Source organism: Bos indicus, chromosome 2 (genome assembly GCF_029378745.1).
Source record: "Bos indicus isolate NIAB-ARS_2022 breed Sahiwal x Tharparkar chromosome 2, NIAB-ARS_B.indTharparkar_mat_pri_1.0, whole genome shotgun sequence".
Taxonomy (NCBI): domain Eukaryota; kingdom Metazoa; phylum Chordata; class Mammalia; order Artiodactyla; family Bovidae; genus Bos; species Bos indicus.
Window position 1 is genome coordinate 128,682,860 of NC_091761.1, and position 19,991 is coordinate 128,702,850.

Below are 19,991 nucleotides of genomic sequence, written 5' to 3' on the forward strand. Positions count from 1 at the left end.
TACAGCACAAAGGGCACTTGGCAGTTGTTGGCATTATTGCCCACAGAAATTACACTGGGACACAGGACAAAGGTGACGACTCAGATGTTAGCGTTTGCGTGAGAAAATACAGCCTGGCCCTAGCATCACAGCCTGCTTAGTGTGGAACTTAAAACTACTTTAAGCTGTCCTATCTTTTGGAATGCGTTAGAAAGCCGGTTATAGTTCTTTTTTCCCCCAAGGTCCTCTTGTGAAGACTATATGTTAACAAATAGGTAACACAAATGTTCCTGTCAATTTGAGTAATTCTATTTTTTTTTCTATAAACCTAAGCCATCTTAGGCAATTAAACGTGCTTTACTGAGTAAAATAAATTCAAAAGCTTTATGCAGGTTCCTGAAATATTCTATGGCCTTTTCCTGTTAGCCCTGCTGTAAAGAGCAAGTCAGTTCCCTTTTTAATGTATAGCTGCTAATCCAAGACTTTGTCAGCAAATGGGTTGCTTCTTAAAAACCAATGGTTCTATTGTATTTCAGTGGGGTTAATTATGCAAATAGTCATAACAACTTCTATACAATAAAAACAAGCCAGTGGGGAAGAAACAATTTTATTTTTTAATTTCATGCTTCGAATTCATGTATGTACATTAAGTACTATATAAAACTTGTTTTTAGGATATCATCATTTGACTTGGACATCTCACCTCAATTTATTTGGAGAAACAATTTAGCCATTCTGCTTAAAAGTATAAAAAAAAGCTGCCAAATTAGAAAATAGACACCCCCCCCCCCCCCACCCCATACACACACTTTTACTACTGGGATGGCTGTTGTAATTAGCATGTTTAAAGTAAGCAAAACATGTTATCAAGGTATTATGCAAGAAACTACATCTTTTGCAGTAAGTTGGTCCCCTGGGTTGCACCTGTTGACAAGAAAAAAAAATACACTGACGTTCTACCCTACTATACTCATAGGTTACACAAGCTGTCGAAAGCCAAAAGGAGTCTTTAAGGTTGGAGGGACTGCTTAATAGTTAATCTTTGGGTTTAAGGAAAAAAAATAACCCCATACTGCATTTCACATCTCAAAAATAGCAAGTGTTTTAGCAGCTTAAAACCTTTTCAGTTATATAAAACTTCTTACACTAGGATTTACTTTGAAATATAGTTTACAGCAAGATCAATTATAACATACATACACTGGCACTTCAGCACAAGGGCAAAATTTAAAAACAGGTTAGTTTGTGGGGGTTTTTTTGACCTTTAAAATTAGGCCATAGTATTAAAGAGTCCATGTCTTACATTCAGCAAATTTGTACTAAAATATTCTATTTTTATAGGATAAATGCCAACAAAACTTTACATATGCTACAATTTTATTACATATATTTACATGGCTCTTTCCTAGGTATGCAGAACTTTCACATTATACAGCTCCCAACTTTAAAAAAAACTTTGCAGGGATGATTTAAAGCCGTATCACTGTCAGAATAGCTTGTGCAGTGCCATCATACAAAAATGTTATTTTGAAAGCTACTCTGAACACCAAATACTGTTTCTATAAAAATTGGTTTTGGTGCATTTGTTGGCAGACACCTATCCACTGCACACAAGAGGGCCAATGGCTTGTTTCATTCTAAATAGCCCCTAGTGCCCTTCACACATTCACCACCATACAGTTCATTAAAATACTATTCTCTAAAAAAAAAAATTCACATTTTCTTTAGGCAGTGCATCAGGTTGTCATACTACTGGTTTAGGTGTACTGATTTAGCTGTCTCTAGGACAATAACATCTCAAAGATTCAAACAGTTTTCAACCCCTGTATGTCTTTAACTGGATGCTTAATGATCTGATTTACCATCTTAACAAGTCAATCTGCTGACCCATGAAATGTTAATCTTCAGTATTTTCCCCCAACAAGCAATATAAAAAGTTGATTCCTTTACCATTCCCCAAATCTAAATTTGAATGGTTTCACTTGTATGGTCACTCAATTGAGAATACTAGTGAAGAGATCAAATACAATTATCCATAATTCAGTTATCTTAAACTGTACTGATTCTACCATCACAGTGCACATAAAACAATTAAGATGAAGTCTAATTATATTTTCTACATTAATCAGTTTTACAGATTAATTCCCTAGTGAATTTGGTCTGAAACAATTGCCAGTTATCCTTAAATATGACTAAGTTTAAATGTTAGTACTTTACCTCATTTTATACCTGTACTTTAAGTAAGGTTTTAAGTTGAAATGTCATTATTTCTTTATCAGAAGGATTAAAGGAAACAGGAACCCAGTGGCTTGGTGGTTTAGGAAGAACACTTGGTGATGGTGGCTCACTAAATTTGGCCCCGGCATAGTTCTGATTAGTTTGAGACTTAAAAAGTAAGGTGGGACTTGATAAGCTAGAGTTCCAGTTTTGATTGTTTGGAAAATTTTTGTTCTTCCCCCCATTTTGCATGGCCTGCCATGCAGCTGATGATGAATTATAAGTATGTCCTCTTTCCTTTTTCTTGTGAACAATCTTCATCTGGGAATTCTGATCCTTGGTCTTCTGTCTACTAAGCTGTTGTTGGTTCTTACTAACATTTCTAGTTTGAGGGGCTGGAATGTTAAACCTCTCTCCACCACCCATCTTCAGCTTCTTTGTCACCTGTGAGTGGAAACAAAATACTGAGTGAAATCCCACAAAGTAGTACAAAACTTCAGTGGCCCCAATTTGCAACTCCAAATATCTTGAAGAAGACTCATGTGCTGTTCAGCTTCTTTAGCTTCACTATACTGTTCACAATTACATGTACAGCCTTTATTACCTTCCTAAGAAATTAATGAGTTTACCAACAAATCTAAATAATACTGCATTAAAAAGTTTGTTTAGGATGTGCCCGTGTGCCTGCTCAGTCACATCCAACCTTTTGCAATCCCATGGGCTGTAGCCCGCCAGGCTCGTCTGTCCATAGAATTCTCCAGCAAAGAACACGAGTGGGTTTCCGTTTCCTCCACCAGGCGATCTTCCCGACCCAGGGATCTAACCCAGGTCTCGTGCATTGGCGGGTGGATTCTTTATCATGGAGTCCACCTGGGAAGCTCTAGAATGAGTGAGTGAAGTCGCTCAGTCGTGTCCGACTCTCTGCGACCCCATGGACTGTAGCCTAACCAGGTTCCTCCGTCCATGGGATTTTCCAGGCAACAAAACGAGTGGGTTGCCATTTCCTTCTCCAGGAGATCTTCCCCACCCAGGGATTGAACCCAGGTCTCCCGCATCGTAGGCAGACGCTTTACCGTCTGAGCCACCAGGGAAGATCCTGGTTTGAAACGAGAAGGGGACGACAGAGGATGAGATGGCTGGATGGCATCACTGACTCGATGGACGCGTGAGTCTCAGTGAACTCCAGGAGCCGGTGATGGACAGGGAGGCCTGGCGTGCTGCGATTCATGGGGTCGCAAAGAGTCGGACTCGACTGAGCGACTCATCTGATCATAAAATGTCTGCCCCATTACAACCGTGAGTTTTTGATACCTTTCAGTCTGCTTTTCCGATTGCAGGATTTCCACTACCTGTCCTCTTCCTTGCTGCCACGCCCAGGATAATAGATGTTGCTTTCTGACAGATCCTTTCCTTTGTCTCAATACAGAAGTTTTCATGGGCCGATCTGCTGAGTTCAGCCTAGGAGCTGAGGCCAACATCTGAGTCTCCTCAGCACACAAGTTTGAGAGAAGTCTTAGCTAGAAAAGCAACGATTTCTTCATTATTTCAATTAAAAAACAGAGAATGTGATCGTTCATATTTACTCCAGAAAAAACTTAAATGGCTACTTACTGAACAATGTCTCACATAGATTTAGTGACCAAAATGTTGTCAAACCATGGAAACGTTAGCCTCTACAGCCATGCCAAGAAATGGGCTTAAAATTTGTTTCCTAAAGAGACCGTGTTTTTAAAGTCCCACTAGAATTTCCCAATCTTTAGACACATCACGTATCTGTTTTAGCAGAGCCTCCTCTCCCAACATGTTTACGTCACGCAGCGCTTCCTTTGGTTATGAACTCTTGACTCCTCCCCGTTTTAAAATAAGTTTCACAAGCCGTAACAAGCAGTCAGTTTCCCATCTTAAATATATAAAAACAATCACTATTATAAACATTAAACATTTGCGATTCCACTTGATAGTCCAAGAAACCAAGTTACCAAGCAAGAAGCTCTTATCGAAAGGGTGAGAGGCCCCTCCAGACTGTTTTAACGCCCTAAGGAAATTAGTTTCCAGACCCTGAATCATTCCCAAAGCGAGCCCGGAAAGTTCGGGTCTTCCGCAACGGGGCTGGGCTTCCACGTCGCTCAGCGTTCCTCGAGCCCGGCCCGGGAACCCGCTCCTCCGAACCGCCCGCGCCCCCCAGCCTCGGATCTCGCCTCCTTCCCCCAACAATAGGGAGCGCCGCCACCAACATGGCCGCACCCGTCGCGCCGCCGCCACTCACCGACTTCAAGCCCGGGACTACGGCGGCGGCGGCTTCTGCTCGGCTTCGAAGCCCCCCTCCCCTTCCAGGGAGAGACGAGGCACGGAACGGGCGAAGCCCACGAGCACCGACGAGCTAGTTGCTGGCCACCCCAACGTCTCCACCGACCTCCTCCTCCTGTCTCTACCGACAAAATGGAGGCGGCGGCGAGCGCTGAAGCGGGGCCGGGAGGCGCGGCGGCCAATCAAAACACGCTTTCGCGCGACCCGGCCAATGATACGCGGGCCACCGCCTGTTGCTGGGGCCCGACGGGGCCGAGGGAGGGGAGTTGGCTGTGGCCGAAGGTTTGAAATCCTCCCTGAGAGGAGCATGTCGGGAATAACCGCCGCGGTCCCGGTGGCCGACCCTCTGCAGGGCCCCGGGTGACACTGTCCTCTCCCGGGAGGCGCCCGCCTGGCCAGGCTCGGCACCCAAGGACGCAGTCAGCGCCAACCCGTCACGGCGACTCCGAGCCGTGCGCGCGTCCGGCGCCGGGGAAGGGACGTGAGCGGCTCACCCGGATCGCGGCTTATACCGGGGCTGCCCGGTTCGCGGATCCCGCGGCCCTTGGCACCCGATGGTTCCCCGCCGTGGGGCGTCACTGAAGGCGGCTTTGAGTTCCCGAGTTAAGTTCACCTAACCGTGTAACCAGTCTCTTAGGATGCAAGATACTCCACCAAGTTGCTTCCCGAGGCCGACCCTTGGCCACTTAGTCCTGACACTTCGACCGTGTTCCCCTGTCAAGGGAATTACTTTGCAGCTCCCCCAGCTTGTGGTTCCCTCCCGCCCTCCCTGCCCGCAGCCTCGAAATTCTTGAGAAGTTGCCTCCTCTGTGAAGAGGTTTCCGACACTTGTGCGGATCAAGTTAATCAGTTCCTCTTTTGTCCTAAACTTGAGTCACACCGTACTGTAGCTACTTGTCGACCCAGTCACTCACGCACACACTCGTTTGAGCCCAGAGCACATGCTAAGTGCACGAGAAAAGTTTGAGAGAATGGGGCTCTCTCATTTCCCCCTTTAGGCTCCGTTTGTAAGTGAAAGGGGGAAGAAAAGAGTTCAGTTGACTGTGCCACCAAGGTGCCAGGAAGAGGAAAGGGGCAACTGCTTTGGAGTAAATGGATAAGCAACCCAAAGCTGGCGTTTTAAAGGAGAACACCAGTTTCTACAAACATACAAACATTTTTGTTACAAGATTTATGTGTACTTTGTTTAAGTCCCACGATTCGTTTTTTAATCTTGAGTTTTTCTGCTACCATCATCCCCCACCCCAATGTTCTTCTACCCATGGACCTTAAGTTTCTTAAGAAAACCATTTTAAAAGAGGAGTTTGTTAATCAAATTAATTTGGTGAAATGTGTAGAGTAGAAGAGATATTTCTGAGCATGGGACTTTCAGCTGCTAAGCATTATAGTCAAATAAGATGTACATAACAAGGAACTACTACCTCACTGAAAGTGTAATCTGTTTCCTAAAAATTTAAGAAGCTGACTTTAGACATGCAGCTAGATGACAGCTAAGTGGTATTTAATGGATTCAAGACTTTGACTTTTAAAAAGACCATTGCAATGTATTTTTTAATATAGTGGTTTGGGCTTCCCTGGGGGTTCAGTTGGTAAAGAATCCACCTGCAGTGCGGGAGACCTGTGTTCAATCCCTGGGTTGGGAAGGACCGCTGGAGAAGGAACAGGCTACCCACTCCAGGATTCTGGCCTGGAGAATTCCATGGACTGTATAGTCCATGGGGTCCTGAATAGTAGGACAGGACTGAGCGACTTTCACTTTTTGTAAAATGAACAGTCTTGTTTTAGTCTGAACACTTTCTTTTTCTAATTCTTTTTTTATTATCATCATCCAAATATCTTTTAAATTCATCCCTGCTACAATCCTTCTTCTCCCTCCATTCTGCCCTCATGGATCTGATTGTGTTACTTTAAAAAAAAAAACAAACAAACAAACCTGTATTGGCCCCAAGTTGTATTACAAAATTAAATCAGCCTCCAGACCTTATCTGTATAAACACACCTGTAATGTATTTGAGAGACTTTATTTTTGGAGGTTCCAAAGTCCTGCAGATGGTGACTGCAGCCATGAAATTTCAAAGAAGCTTGTTGCTTAGAAGAAAAGCTATGACTAACCTAGACAGCATGTTAAAAAGCAGAGACATTACCTTGCCAACAAAGGTCCATCTAGTCAAAGCTATGGTTTTTTCAGTAGTCATGTATGAAAGTGAGAGTTCGACTATAAAGAAAGCTGAGTGCCGAAGACCTGATACTTTTGAACTATGGTGTTGGAGAAGACTCTTGGGAGTCCCTTGGACAGCAAGGAGATCAAACCAGTCAATCCTAAAAGAAATCAGTCCTGAATATTCACTGGAAGGACTGATGCTGAAGCTGAAACTCCAATACTTTGGCCACCTGATTCGAAGAACTGACTCAATGGAAGAGACTCTGATGCTGGGAAAGATTGAAGGCAGGAAGAGAGGGGATGACAGAGCATCAGATGGTTGGATGGCATCACTGACTTGATGGACATGAGTTTAAGCAAGCTCCGGGAGTTGGTGATGGACAGGGAAGCCTAGCATATTGCAGTCAATGGGGTCACAAAGAGTCAGACGTGACTGAGCAACTGAACTCTACTGAAGGTATCTGATGCTTGGGTACACACACATGATGTATTGGATACTTATTCTGCCTCCCTCTGCCCTGTGCTAAGTTGTTTTGTTGACAAGACATTAATATAGAGTAGGTGATATTTTTATTGCCACTGTACAGATAAAGAATCTGAGGCTTAGAACAGTTTAAAGCTGAAAGCCACAAACTAAGGCTTCAAAGCCTACTCCATGTTCCCTGCAGCATCTGTCTCTGACTCACCTCTGTGTCCTCCCCAGGGCCCTCCAAAGAGCACTGTTAAAGCCTACACCATGTCCCAGGCTCCCAGGAGTCTCACAATACAGCTCCAGCCTCATCCTTCATTAATCATTTACCAAGTACTCACAACAGCCCAGAACTGGAAGCAGGAGTGGAAAACACATTCTCTTCAGGACATCCAATATTGTTGTAATTCAGTTGTGTCCAACTCTTTGTGACCCCATGAACTGCAGCCCATGCAGGACCCCAACCTCCCATGGACAGGTTTCCCTGTCCTTTACTATCTCCTGGAGTTTTCTCAAATTCAAGTCCATTCAGTCCATGATGCTATCTAACCACCTTGTCCTCTGTCGTCCTCTTCTCTTTTTGCCTTCAATCTTTCCCAGCACTAGGGTCTTTTCCATTGAGTCAGTTCTTCACATCAGGTGACCAAAGTATTGGAGTTTCAGCTCCAGCATCAGTCCTTCCAATGAATATTCAAGACTGATTTCCTTTAGGATGGACTGGTTGGATCTCCTTGCTGTCCAAGGGACTCTAAAGAGTCTTCTCCAACACCACAGTTCAAAAGCACCAATTCTTCAGCACTCAGCTTTCTTTATGGGCCAACTCGCACACCCATACATGAAAAAATCGTAGCTTTGACTATACAGACCTTTGTCAGCAATGTGATGTCTCCGCTTTTTAATATGCTGTCTAGGTTTGTCATAGCTTTTCTACCAAGGAGCAAGTGTCTTTTAACTTCATGGCAGTCACCATCCACAGTGATTTTGGAACCAAAGAAAATAAAATCTATCACTGTTTCCACTTTTTCCCCCATCTATTTGCCATGAAGTGATGGGACTGGATGCCATGATCTTAGTTTTTTGAATGTTGAGTTTTAAGCCAGTTATTTCACTCCCCTCTTTCACCCTCATCAAGAGTCTCTTTAGTTCCTCTTCACCTTCTGTCCTTAGAGTTGTGTCATCTGCAAATCTAAGGTTGTTGATATTGCTCCTGACAGTCTTGAGTTCAGCTTGGGATTCCTCCAACATGGCATTTCATGTGATATACTCTACATATAAATTAAATAAGCAGGTGACAATATACAGCCTTGACGTACTCCTTTCCCAATTTTGAACCAGTCCATTGTTCCAAATAAGGTTCTAACTTTGCTTCTTTACTTGCATACAGGTTTCTCAGGAGGCAGGTAAGGTGGTCTGGTATTCCCATCTCTTTAAGAATTTTCCACAGTTTCTTATGATCCACACAGTCAAAGGTTTTACATTAGTCAATGAAGCAGGAGTAGAAGTTTTTCTGGAATTCTCTTGCTTTTTTTGTGATCCAACAAATGTTGGCACTTTGATCTCTGGTTCCTCTGTCTTTTCTAAACCCAGCTTGTACATCTGGAAGTTCACATACTACTGAAGCCTAGCTTGAAGGATTTTGAGCGTAACCTTGCTAGCTTGTGAAATGAGCGCAACTGTATGGTAATTTGAACATTCTTTGGCATTGCCCTGCTTTGTAGTTGGAATGAAAACTGACCTTTTTAATCCTGTGGCCTCTGCTGAGTTTTACAAATTTGCTGACATATTGACTGCAGCACTTTAACAGCATCATCTTTTAGGATCTTAAATAGCTCAGCTGGAATTCCATTACCTCCACTAGGTTTGTTTGTAGTAGTGCTTCCTAAGGCCCACTTGACTTCATGCTCTAGGATGTCTGGCTCTAGGTGAGTGACCACACCACCATGGTTATCTGGGTCATTAAGACTTTTTTTGGTATAGTTTTTCTGTGTATTCTTGCTACCTCTTCTTAATCTCTTCTGTTTTTGTTAGGTCTTTACCATTTCTGTCCTTTAATGTGCCCGTCCTTGTGTGAAATATCCCCTTGGTATCTCCAGTTTTCTTGAAGAGACTTCTAATCTTTCCCATTCTGTTGTTTTCCTCTGTTTCTTTGCATTGTTCACTTAAGACGGCTTTCTTATCTCTCCTTGCTGTTCTCTGGAACTCTGTGTTCAGTTGGGTATATCTTTCCCTTTCTCCCTTGCCTTTCTCTTCTCTTCATTTCTCAGCTATTGGAAAAGCCCCCTCAGACAACCACTTTGCCTTCTTGCATTTTTCTTTGGGACGATTTTGGTCACTGTCTCCTGTACAGTGTCACAAACCCCTGTCCATATTTCTCCAGGCGCTCTGTCTACTAGATCTAATCCCTTGAATCTATTTGTCCTTCCACTGTACAGTCATAAGGGGTTTGATTCAGGTCATACCTGAGTGGCCTACTGGTTTTCCCAACTTTCTTCAGTTTGAGTCTGAATTTTGGTGTAAGGAACTCATGATCTGAGGCACAGTCAGCTCCCGGTCTTGTTTTTGCTGACTGTATAGAGCCTCTCCATCTTGGGCTGCATAGAATATAATCAATCTGGTTTCAGTATTGATCATCTGGTGATGTCCATGTGTAGAGTTGTCTCTTGTGTTGTTGGAAAAGGGTGTTTACTATGACCAGTGTGTTCTCTTGACAGAACTCTGTTAACCTTTAACTTGCTTCATTTTGTACTCCAAAGCCAAACTTGCCTGTTATTCCAGGTATCTCTTGACTTCATACTTTTGCATTCCAATCCCCTGTGATGAAAAGGACATCTTTTTTGGGTGTTAGTTCTAGAAGGTCTTGTAGGTCTTCACAGAACTGGTGGTCACTTTTAGCTTCTTTGGCATTAGTGGTTGGAGCATAGACTTGGATTACTGTGATATTGAATGGTTTGCCTTGGAAATGAACCAAGATCATTCTGTCGTTTTTCAGATTACACCGAATTACTACATTTTGAATTTTTTGTTGACTATGAAGGCTACTCCCTTTCTTCTAAGGGATTCTTGCCCACAGTAGTAGATATAATGGTCATCTGAATCAAATTCATCCTGTCCTGTCCATTTTAGTTCACTGATTCCTAAGATTCTGATGTTCATCTCTTGCTTCACCATGTCCAATTTACATTGATTCATGGACCTAATATTTCAGGTTTCTATGAAGTATTGTTCATTACAGGATTGGACTTTGCTTTCACCACCAGACACATCCACAACTGAGCGTCATTTCTGCTTTGGCCCAGCCTCCGCATGTCCTAGGCTAGGCTTTAAAGTCAGTTCCACCAACACTATCTAAGTAATGGTTCTCAGTTCAAATAGGAAATTATTGATATAAACAAATAGCTCTCAGGATGTAGAGGAGTTACCAGTGCTGGGCACCAAATGCATAATAAATACGTGAGTGCTTCATACCATGCATTTGTTTAACAAAGATTTAGCTGGTGGCTTCTTTGAGACAGGCACTCCATCAAGCCCTGGGAATACAACAGTGAATGAGGCTCCATTCAAGCACTAAACAACTCAAAACCTTTTCCCTTTACTATATATCAGAGAGGGAAGTTGGTGTCTGGGACATTTGTTTTCTCAGTTCTTCCCCTGAGAATCAAGGACAGGTAGTGCCAATTATATATAAACACAAAAATTAACCTGCTAACATTGGAAAGGAATGCAGATTACGGACATTGTGCTCAGACCCTGTAGAATGGGAGGAAAATGAGAGGATTTCCACATTCATTGACATTCTTTCCCCCTGGGAATCTGTTTTGAATTAGTATCTGTAGGAGCTAAAATCAACAAAACCTACCTAATCTATAAGTAGAAATGAGGCAAAAAAGCATTTCTTTTTTAAAAATTATTTATTTTTTGGCTGCACTGCATGGCATGTGAGATCTCAGTTCTCCAAACAGGGTTCAAACCCGTGTCCCCTGCATCCCTGCAAGGCATCGTAACCGCTGGACCACCAAGGAAGTCCCCAAAAAGGCATTTCTTAAAGTCCAGCTTTGAAAGACTGGTGAGTGGCAGACTGATGCTTATTGTTCAATATTTAGACCCCACAAAGGTCAGGGCTGGTGAGACAAAACACACGTGTTTGCCAAACATTGGGAACAAGTCTCCCGTTGAACTGCCTGGCTTTCAGGCTGGATCCCTTACACCCCTGTATGTCAAACAAGCTGGTTTGGTTCTTTTTCTTCTTCAAGCTCATCTATGAATTTGGGGCACAGCTTTGAATACTTGCAGCTCTGTCAGCTGATGGTTTATTTCATTTAGGGGAAGCAAGTTTCCTGGGACCTGCCAAGAGGAAAGTGAACCTCCTGCCTGATGTTATGTATCTTGGGGTCTTATCTTGTTGCCAAACTGGTATCAACACACACCCCTCCCCACACAGTGGTTTTGTTTCCTGGGGAAACAGCTGCTGTGGACTTCCCAGTTGCTCACATGTTCCAGAGCAATTGCAAATCAGTCCTCAGCCATTAGAGCGATTTTGGTTTAATTACTAAATGGGGCACAGGAAGTCACTGCAAAACTCCCACACTTTCTGTGATTCTGACCCAAAGGTTCTCAATTTCCAGGACTTTTCAAGGCTTCAGATGCAAGGACCCCCAGTCCAGAATCAGAATCTTTAAGGATGGGTGCTGGGGTATTCCAGATCCAGCTGAGGGCTGGCAGAATACACCATTCCCAAATATGCCACTTGGCCACAATGATTATTTTGAGCTAAAGACACTTGAAAAACAATAGGTACAAGAAGGATGCTCTGACCCACCTTGCCTTTTCTTCCTGAGAACAGGAGAAAATTCTCTTGTGAAAGATATCCCTTTGATATTAGGAGGAAAGAAACAGTCTTATCATCAGCGATGGGGGATCAAGGCCAAGAGAATTCTTACAAACAAAACTTGTCAGAAGTAACTCCAAAATGAAGCAGAACCCTGAGGCCACACCCCCTTCTCCAAGTACAAGTCAGTTCAGTTCAGTTGCTCAGTCATGTCTGACTCTTTGTGACCCCATGGACTGCAGCATGCCAGGTCTCCCTGTCCATCATCAACTCCCGGAGTTTACTCAGACTCATGTCCACTGAGTCGGTGATGCCACCCAACCGTCTCATCCTCTGTTGTCTCCTTCTCCTCCCACATTCAATCTTTTCCAGCATCAGGAAAGTCAGTTCCTGATGAGTCAGTTCTTTGCATCAGGTGGCCAAAGTATTGGAGCTTCAGCTTCAGCATCAGTCCTTCCAGTGAATATTTAGGACTGATTTCCTTTAGGATCGACTGGTTGGATCTCCTTGCTATCTAGGGGACTCTCAAGAGTCTTCTCCAACACCACAGTTCAAAAGCACCAATTCTTTGGAGCAGCTTTCTTTATGCTCCAACTCTCACGTCCATACATGACTCCTGGAAAAACCATAGCTTTGATTAGACAGACCTTTGTCGGCAGCATGATATCTCTGCTTTTTAATATGCTGTCTAGGTTGGTCATACCTTTTCTTGCAAGGAGCAAACATCTTTGAATTTCATGGCTGCAGTCACCACCCACAGTGTTTTTGGAGCCCAAGAAAATAAAGTCTCTCACTATTTCCATCATTTCCCCATCTATTTGCCATGAAGTGATGGGACCAGATGCCATGATCTTAGTTTTTTGAATGTTGAGTTTTAAGCCAGTTGTTTCACGCTCCTCTTTCACTTTCATCAAGAAGCTCCTCAGTTCCTCTTGCTTTCTGCCATAAGGGTGGTGTCACCTGAATATCTGAGGTTATTGATATTTCTCCCAGCAATCTTGATTCCAGCTTGTGCTTCATCCAGCCTGGCATTTCACATGATGTACTCTGCATAGAAGTTACATAAGCAGGATGATAATATACGGCCTTGATGTACTCTTTTCCGAATTTGGAACCAGTCCATTGTTCCATGTCTGGTTCTAACTGTTGCTTCTTGGCCTGCATATAGATTTCTCAGAAGGCAGGTAAGGTGGTCTGGTATTCCCATCTCTTTCAGAATTTTCCACAGTTTGTTGTGATCCACATAGTCAAAGGCTTTGGCCTAGTCAATAAAGCAGAAGTAGATGTTTTTCTGGAACTCTCTTGCTTTTTTGATGATCCAATGGATATTGGCAATTTGATCTCTGGTTCCTCTGCTTTTTCTAAATCCAGCTTGAACATTTGGAATTTCTCGGTTCAGGAAACTGTTGAAGCCTGGCATGGCAAATTTTGAGCATTACTTTGCTAGAATGTGAGGTGAGTGCAATTGGACAGTAGTTTGAACATTCAAGTACAAAGGCCCCTTCATATCTCCTGCCTCTTGTTTAGAGAAAAGTTGAAATCTCCCAGGCCTCCCTGAATCACAAAAGAGCAGGCTCAAGTTAATGATTAGGACAATGGAGTCACAGATTCAGTGTCTGATGCACATTCCTGGGTTGTTTTACAGACACTGTAAGAACTGCCACAATGTAGGGAAAAAGCTAACTGATGACCAGATTGCAACCATGACATAAGCTGCTCCATCTTGAGCAGTACTGAGTCTATGGCTCACACATTTCCCAGAATTGGCTGTAAGAGAATGGGATTAGCATTATTGCTCATAATAATCTATATATTTGTTGGCATCAGAATAATTGTAGCTTGTTCTGCCCACATGTGTAAATAGGTGAGTACAACTGTCAGCAAAGAGATTCTACATACCCATGTAGATATTTTCCACTCTAAAGATATGGTGCTCTATATCAGCACGAAGAAGCTACAGAAGATGAACTTTCACCCATGATGCCGTAGAAATGGAATGATGTTCAGACAAGTAGGGATTTCCAAGCAGCTTTTGGCAGAAAAAAAAATCCCTTTGCAGGAAAGAACTCTCTGAAAGAGGCACCCCTTTTTCTTGACACTGATCTTAAACAAGGCACCCCCATGCTGTACTCATCTTCAGCTCTAGCACTCCTTTCAAATCTTTTGATCACACAATATAACTTGTTGGTTCTTTCCGTAGATTGATGAAGTAGAAATGAAGAAATCAACAGATGATCAAATCTCTTCCGTAGCTTCCCCTTCAGCAATCTTTCAAACAAACTGTGTGAACAAGATAACATCTAAATAAAGATCAGGAGTCCTCAAGGACTTACTTTACTTAAAATTCATTTTGCCTTTGGCTTTTTTTCTAATTGAGACAAAATTTAAGTGAAGATCATGAGGCGTCAACAAGCTGGCACACAAGCCTGCACAGTGGGGGATGGTGACAACTCTGACCCCTCATCTCAATGAGGAATGGAGATTGCTTCCCTGTTCCCTTTAAAAGTTATCATGGCTGAGCAGAAACTTCAGAGATGGTTTTGGAAGACACTGAGTCCATCTGCCCAGATTTCTGGCATTCTGATTAAAGGCAGCTTTTGTATCAACACTGATAGAGTATGTATTGATTTTATAAGCAGCAAGGAATGGGACCCAATTCGATAACGACTCATCTTCCTTTGCACGTGCATGGTCAGACATGTCTGACTCTTTGTGACTGTATGGACTGTAGTCTGTCAGGGTCCTCTGTCCATGGAATTTTCCAGGCAAGAATATTGGAGTGGGTCTCCATTTCCTCCTCCAGGGGATCTTCCCAACCCAGGGATTGAACCCGAGTCGCCTATGTCTCCTGCATTGCAGGTGGATTCTTTCCTGCTGAGCCATCAGGGAAGCCCCCATCTTCGTTTAGGCTCCCCACATATTTTAGTTATTTTTCCGAAATTGCCTCTCTTTGTTCAATCTAATAAAGAAGTATGTAGGGAACTTCTCTGGTGGTCCAGTGGCTAAGAATCCTCCTTGAAATGAAACCTCTGGTCCAGGAGGTTCCCAAATGCCAAAGGGCAACTAAGCCCATGTGCCACAACTACTGAGCCCCTGCTTTAGAGCCCAGGGACTGTAGCTACTGAAACCTGTGTGCCTAGATCCTGTCCTCTGCAACGAGAAACCACTGCAATGAGAAATCGGCTAGAGAGTAGCCCCTGCCCCCAGAAAGTAGAGAAAGCCCAAACACAGCAACAAAGACCCAAAACAACCAGAAATAAAATAAAAATAAATAAATTTTAAACAAATGAAAAGCATTTAGGCTTTGCCACTTCTTAGGGTCTTCATTTCCTTATGTAGGCTCCTATGTCACACAAAACTTTTGTTAAATAGACTTGAATGTGTCTATCTTGCTCGTTTGCTTTGTGTCAGTTTCATTCTTAGGTCCAGCTGAAGATCTTACCAAGATGAAGATACAGTTTTGCCCACCATACACCTGATTGCAGTGTCTCACTCTGGTTGACAATTTCTGCTTTCGGTTTTCCGAAGGGCAGCCCCTCTACATAGGGATGCATGTGTGAAGGAGACCCCCTTTGTCCTCCATAATCCTCAAAGGTGGTGATCATACCAAACAACCGGAAAAAGTGAGAAACTAGCTCCTGAATACCCAGAGGAACATAGGTTATGATGTGTGTATCTCACAAGCAGACTCCAGGTCTATCAGCAAGCTCCCTGCTAGTCCATTAAGCCAAGCTGTCCATCCCTTTGCCCACTGCAGGGAGAACTCCCAGTCCTTCAGGCCAGAAGCTGTGTGAACAGTGAGATAGGCAGCAACATTCAGAACAACCATAACAGCCTCCGACTGGCAAGTGGATTGATAATAAGAGGAAATCTGGGAGACCAATACTCAATAAAAAAAAATAGTAATGGGCTATGAGAGCCATTTACTTATATATAAGACCATGACAATACCTGTCTCCCAACAAGTCATGCCTAGGGCACGAGGAAGAGGCATATAATCCTCAGCTCAGAAGTCATGGGAGGCTCGGGACTTCCCTGGCGGCCCAGTGCTAAGAGGCTAAGATTCTGTCAGCACAGGGGGCCCAGGTTTGACCCCTGGTCCAGGAGCCGGATCCCGCATGCCACAACTAAAATATCCTGCCTGCTGCAGTGAAGATGGAAGATCTGCATGCCACAACTGAGACCTGGTACAGCCAAATCAATAAATGGTGCCAAAAAAGAAGTCATGGAAGGCTCTAAAGAGAATCAGAAGAGCGATGAAGCCCTTTGAGCTCTCATGAGTTTGCTCAACTTGACAGTCTCTGAATTCCTGCAGACACCTTGCCTCATTGCATTCTACTTTCTATTGCTTTGTACTGTAGCACCAGGCACTTTTTCAGTTCAGTTCAGTCTCTCAGTCGTGTCCAACTCTTTGCAACCCCATGGACTGCAGCACACCAGGCCTCCCTGTCCATCACAAACTCCTGGAGTCCACCCAAACCCATGTCCATCGAGTCAGTGATGCCATCCAACCATCTCATCCTCTGTCATCCCCTTCTCCTCTTGCCTACAATCTTTCCCAGCATCAGGGTCTTTTCCAATGAGTCAGCTCTTCACATCAGGTGGCCAAAGTATTGGACTTTCAGCTTCAACATCAGTCCTTCCAATGAACACGCAGGACTGATCTCCTTTAGGATGGACTGGTTGGATCTCCTTGCAGTCCAAGGGACTCTCAAGAGTCTTCTCCAACACCACAGTTCAAAAGCATCAATTCTTCGAGCTCAGCTTTCTTTATAGTCCAACTGGCACTTTTTAACACATCCCAAATCTACATTATCAGAGTGCTTTCACAGCATTGCTTTAATATTGGCATTAGTTCTGTGGGAAAGATGTTACTACTCTCTATTTGTACTATTAAATAGAGTAAAGAATTTGTAGTGTTCTTCTACAAATGAGGAAATTGAGGCTTAGAGAGACTGGTTCAAATCTGCAAAAAGATCTCCTTAAACATTTTTATTGGCGTTTGTCTTGCTACATAAGGGTAATGTGTGTTAACTGTAGAGAAGGCAGATAAACAAAGAAACATAACAAAACATATTACCTCCCAGAGATAAGCACAGAGATAAGGTTTTCTGAGGACATCCTTCCAGCCTTTTTTCCTATACTGAGAAGCAATATGAGCGCAGACTCCACAGCCTGTCCAGAGTCAAATCTCAGAACTGTGACTTACTGGCATATGACCGTGGCAGGCTCTTTAACCCCTCTGTGTTTTAGTTTCCTTTTCCATAAAATGGTGATGATAATAGTACCTAATAGTTAGTGTAAGGAATTAAATAAGTCAACACCTTTGAAGTACTTGGAACAATGCCTGACACATAGAAAGACCCTAGTTATTGAGCTTTTTCCCTCTTGTTATAAAAATGGTAATAGATGGTATACATTCTTTTGTTACCTGACTTTTTCTTTTCACTTCTTAGACTCAGTGTATTGTGAATGTGTTTCTGTGCGTATATACACACCTATTTACGGCTGTTACCAGTGTGCTATGCTGTGACCCTCTGTCACTAACTTCACCAACCTCCCTACTGTTGTTTGCAATCTTTACTATTACATGCTGAGCTGAATATCCTTATGGATAAAACTTCACTTCCTTAAATACATTTCCTTTAAATAAACTCCTAGAGGTGAAATTACTAAAGTAAATATATAGGTCAGACTTTTAATGCATGCCCCCACCATCAAGGTAGGGCTTCCCTTGTAGCTCCGTCGGTAAAGAATCTGCCTGCAATGCGGGAGACCCGGGTTCGATTCCTGGGTCAAGAAGATCCCCTGGAGAAGGAAATGGCAACCCACTCCAGGATTCTCGCCTGGAGAATCCCTGGACAGAGGAGCCTGGCAGGCCACAGTCCATGAGGTCACAAAGAGTCAGACATGACTTAACGGCTGCTGCTGCTGCTAATTCACTTCAATCGTGTCCGACTCTTTGTGACCCCACAGACGTCAGCCCACCAGGCTCCCCCGCCCCTGGGATTCTCCAGGCAAGAACACTGGAGTGGGTTGCCATTTTCTTCTCCAATGCAGGAAACTGAAAAGTGAAAGTGAAGTCGCTCCGTCGTGTCTCTTATCGACCCCATGGACTGCAGCCTACCAGGTTCCTCCATCCATGGGATTCTCCAGGCAAGAGTACTGGAGTGGGATGCCATTGCCTTCTCTGACTTAACGGCTAAACCACCACAAACATCAAGGTAAAAGTGAAGTCTCCAGCTTTGAGGACACTTTTCTCCCTCCTTGTTATTTATGGCTGCTTCTCTGACACTGGGTCTGTAAGCGGAGTTAGTGAATTTACACAGAAAAGAAATAGCCTAGAAAATTTGAAAAGGTTTTTAAAGATGACATATTTTATGTGGCCCTTGTAAGGAATATGCCTATGGGACAGTTCTTTCTTCAGGGGACCATGGTGGTAATAGGCTCTACCTACTCATCACAGTTGATGGCCTCCCTAGTCATCGATTTGGCAGCGAATGAGCAACAAACATCTGGAATTTTCCACTGACTCAGGCAGGCTGATGTTTGTTCTGAGGCTGATTGCATAGGCTTGGGAAGAGACTGTGAGTCAAACTCCCATGGCCCGAGAGCTTGTGTTCGCCACAGCACAAAAACACGTGGTGACACAGCTTTAGTAAATGATTAAACACTTGGGCCTAGTTGACACCGTGGTGTGACTACACGGGCACCAAGCAGCCTCCTTTAAATTCACGGCTTCTAAGGCATGGGGGTGTGAAATATCTTACCCAAGGATAGTCTGATTTTTTGACTCCAGTTCACCATTGCTGAATTTTTATACCATCTCCTTGCCTTTAATGGATAGATCTTTATTTTATCTTGGTATAACTAATACCTTGTGCAATTCAAAGCTATGCTCTTTTGCATATTCCAAATGAACCCCCTATTAGATAATAAGGAATGAGTACTGAGCACTTTACAATGAGCAAGACACTGTACCAAGCAATTTACATGCATTATCTTATTTAATTCTCAACACACTCCTCCTAAGGTATGTAATATTATTATCTCCACTTAACAGATGAGAAAATTGAAGTTCAGAGAGGCAGGTTGAGTGATATTCTCAGAGTCATATACAGAGAACTCTCACCTGGGTTAAGCAGATACCAAAACCTCTGCTTTTAGTCTCTCTGCTACACTGGCATAGTCTGCAGGGTTTGTATTTCTAGGAAATAGAATACAGCTTGCTCTGGAACAGGAGGTCGCTACCCTTCTGAGTCCAAGCTATTTTCAGCCCAGTAAATTTGTGCATATATCCTTAATGCCAATTAGAAAGGAAGCAAAGAGAGGCTAGACTATAAATATGTGGGGTTATTTTCAAAGGGATCCTGCCCACAAAGGTGGTTCCTGCAGTGAAAGTATACTGCTAAGAGACAGAAGCTGAGAGAACTTCTGCAGCCGCCAGCTTAAGGAGGAGCATGACCAATGCAAAGAAATCACAGTCAGGTAAACTCACGAAGAGGAGTTCCTGAAGAACTCCCAAAAGTGCCCATGAGAAAAAGAGGCAGCTTTCGATGTCCGTCTAGCTAGGAAAACATGAAGCCATCTGAAAAGAGCTCTATCTAGTACAGAAGGAACTTTCCTGTTCTCCTTTGCCTTTCCTCCTCTGTGACTGAAATCTCAGTGGTGTCAAAAGCTATATAGTTAGCAAGCTGCAGAAGAAGAATAAGGAAGAAAGGAGCATCAACTCTCAACCAAGTTCAAAGTTCTGATTATTACCTGGACAGGCCAACTTTAATTACTGGGTTAAAATGGGTTTAAAATTTAAAGTAATCAAAGATTTCTATTACCCACCCATCCACCCCCAAAATGATGATAATGTAAAAGAACTATTGGTGTAGCACAGACAACATCAGACATTTGACTAATCAAAATTAGACAGCTCTCGCCTGAAGAATCCCATGGACGGAGAAGCCTGGTGGGCTGTAGTCCATGGGGTCGCTAAGAGTCGGAGACGACTGAGCGACTTGACTTTCTCTTTTCACTTTCAT

At 43.3% G+C, this 19,991-nt stretch overlaps 1 protein-coding gene across 2 annotated transcripts; it reads right to left on the minus strand.

Annotated features, from left to right (window-relative positions):
- Nucleotides 1-570: 570 nt before the first annotated feature.
- Nucleotides 571-4,645, minus strand: PNRC2 (proline rich nuclear receptor coactivator 2). Of its 2 annotated transcripts, XM_070776632.1 has the most exons (4): nt 4,463-4,645; nt 3,808-4,096; nt 3,508-3,713; nt 571-2,640 (listed from the first exon to the last, which is right to left on the minus strand). In XM_070776632.1, exon 4 carries the CDS (start codon nt 2,620-2,622, stop codon nt 2,203-2,205), a length of 420 nt encoding a protein of 139 aa, XP_070632733.1. In that variant the 5' UTR covers nt 2,623-2,640; nt 3,508-3,713; nt 3,808-4,096; nt 4,463-4,645; the 3' UTR covers nt 571-2,202. The 2 variants fall into 2 exon arrangements, with proteins under 2 accessions (XP_070632733.1, XP_019836955.1); XM_019981396.2 differs by lacking the exon at nt 3,808-4,096.
- Nucleotides 4,646-19,991: the final 15,346 nt, after the last annotated feature.

Coding starts and splice junctions, on each gene's coding strand:
- PNRC2 (XM_019981396.2), bottom strand. CDS start 2,622: ATGGGTGGTGGAGAGAGGTTTAACATTCCAGCCCCTCAAACTAGAAAT.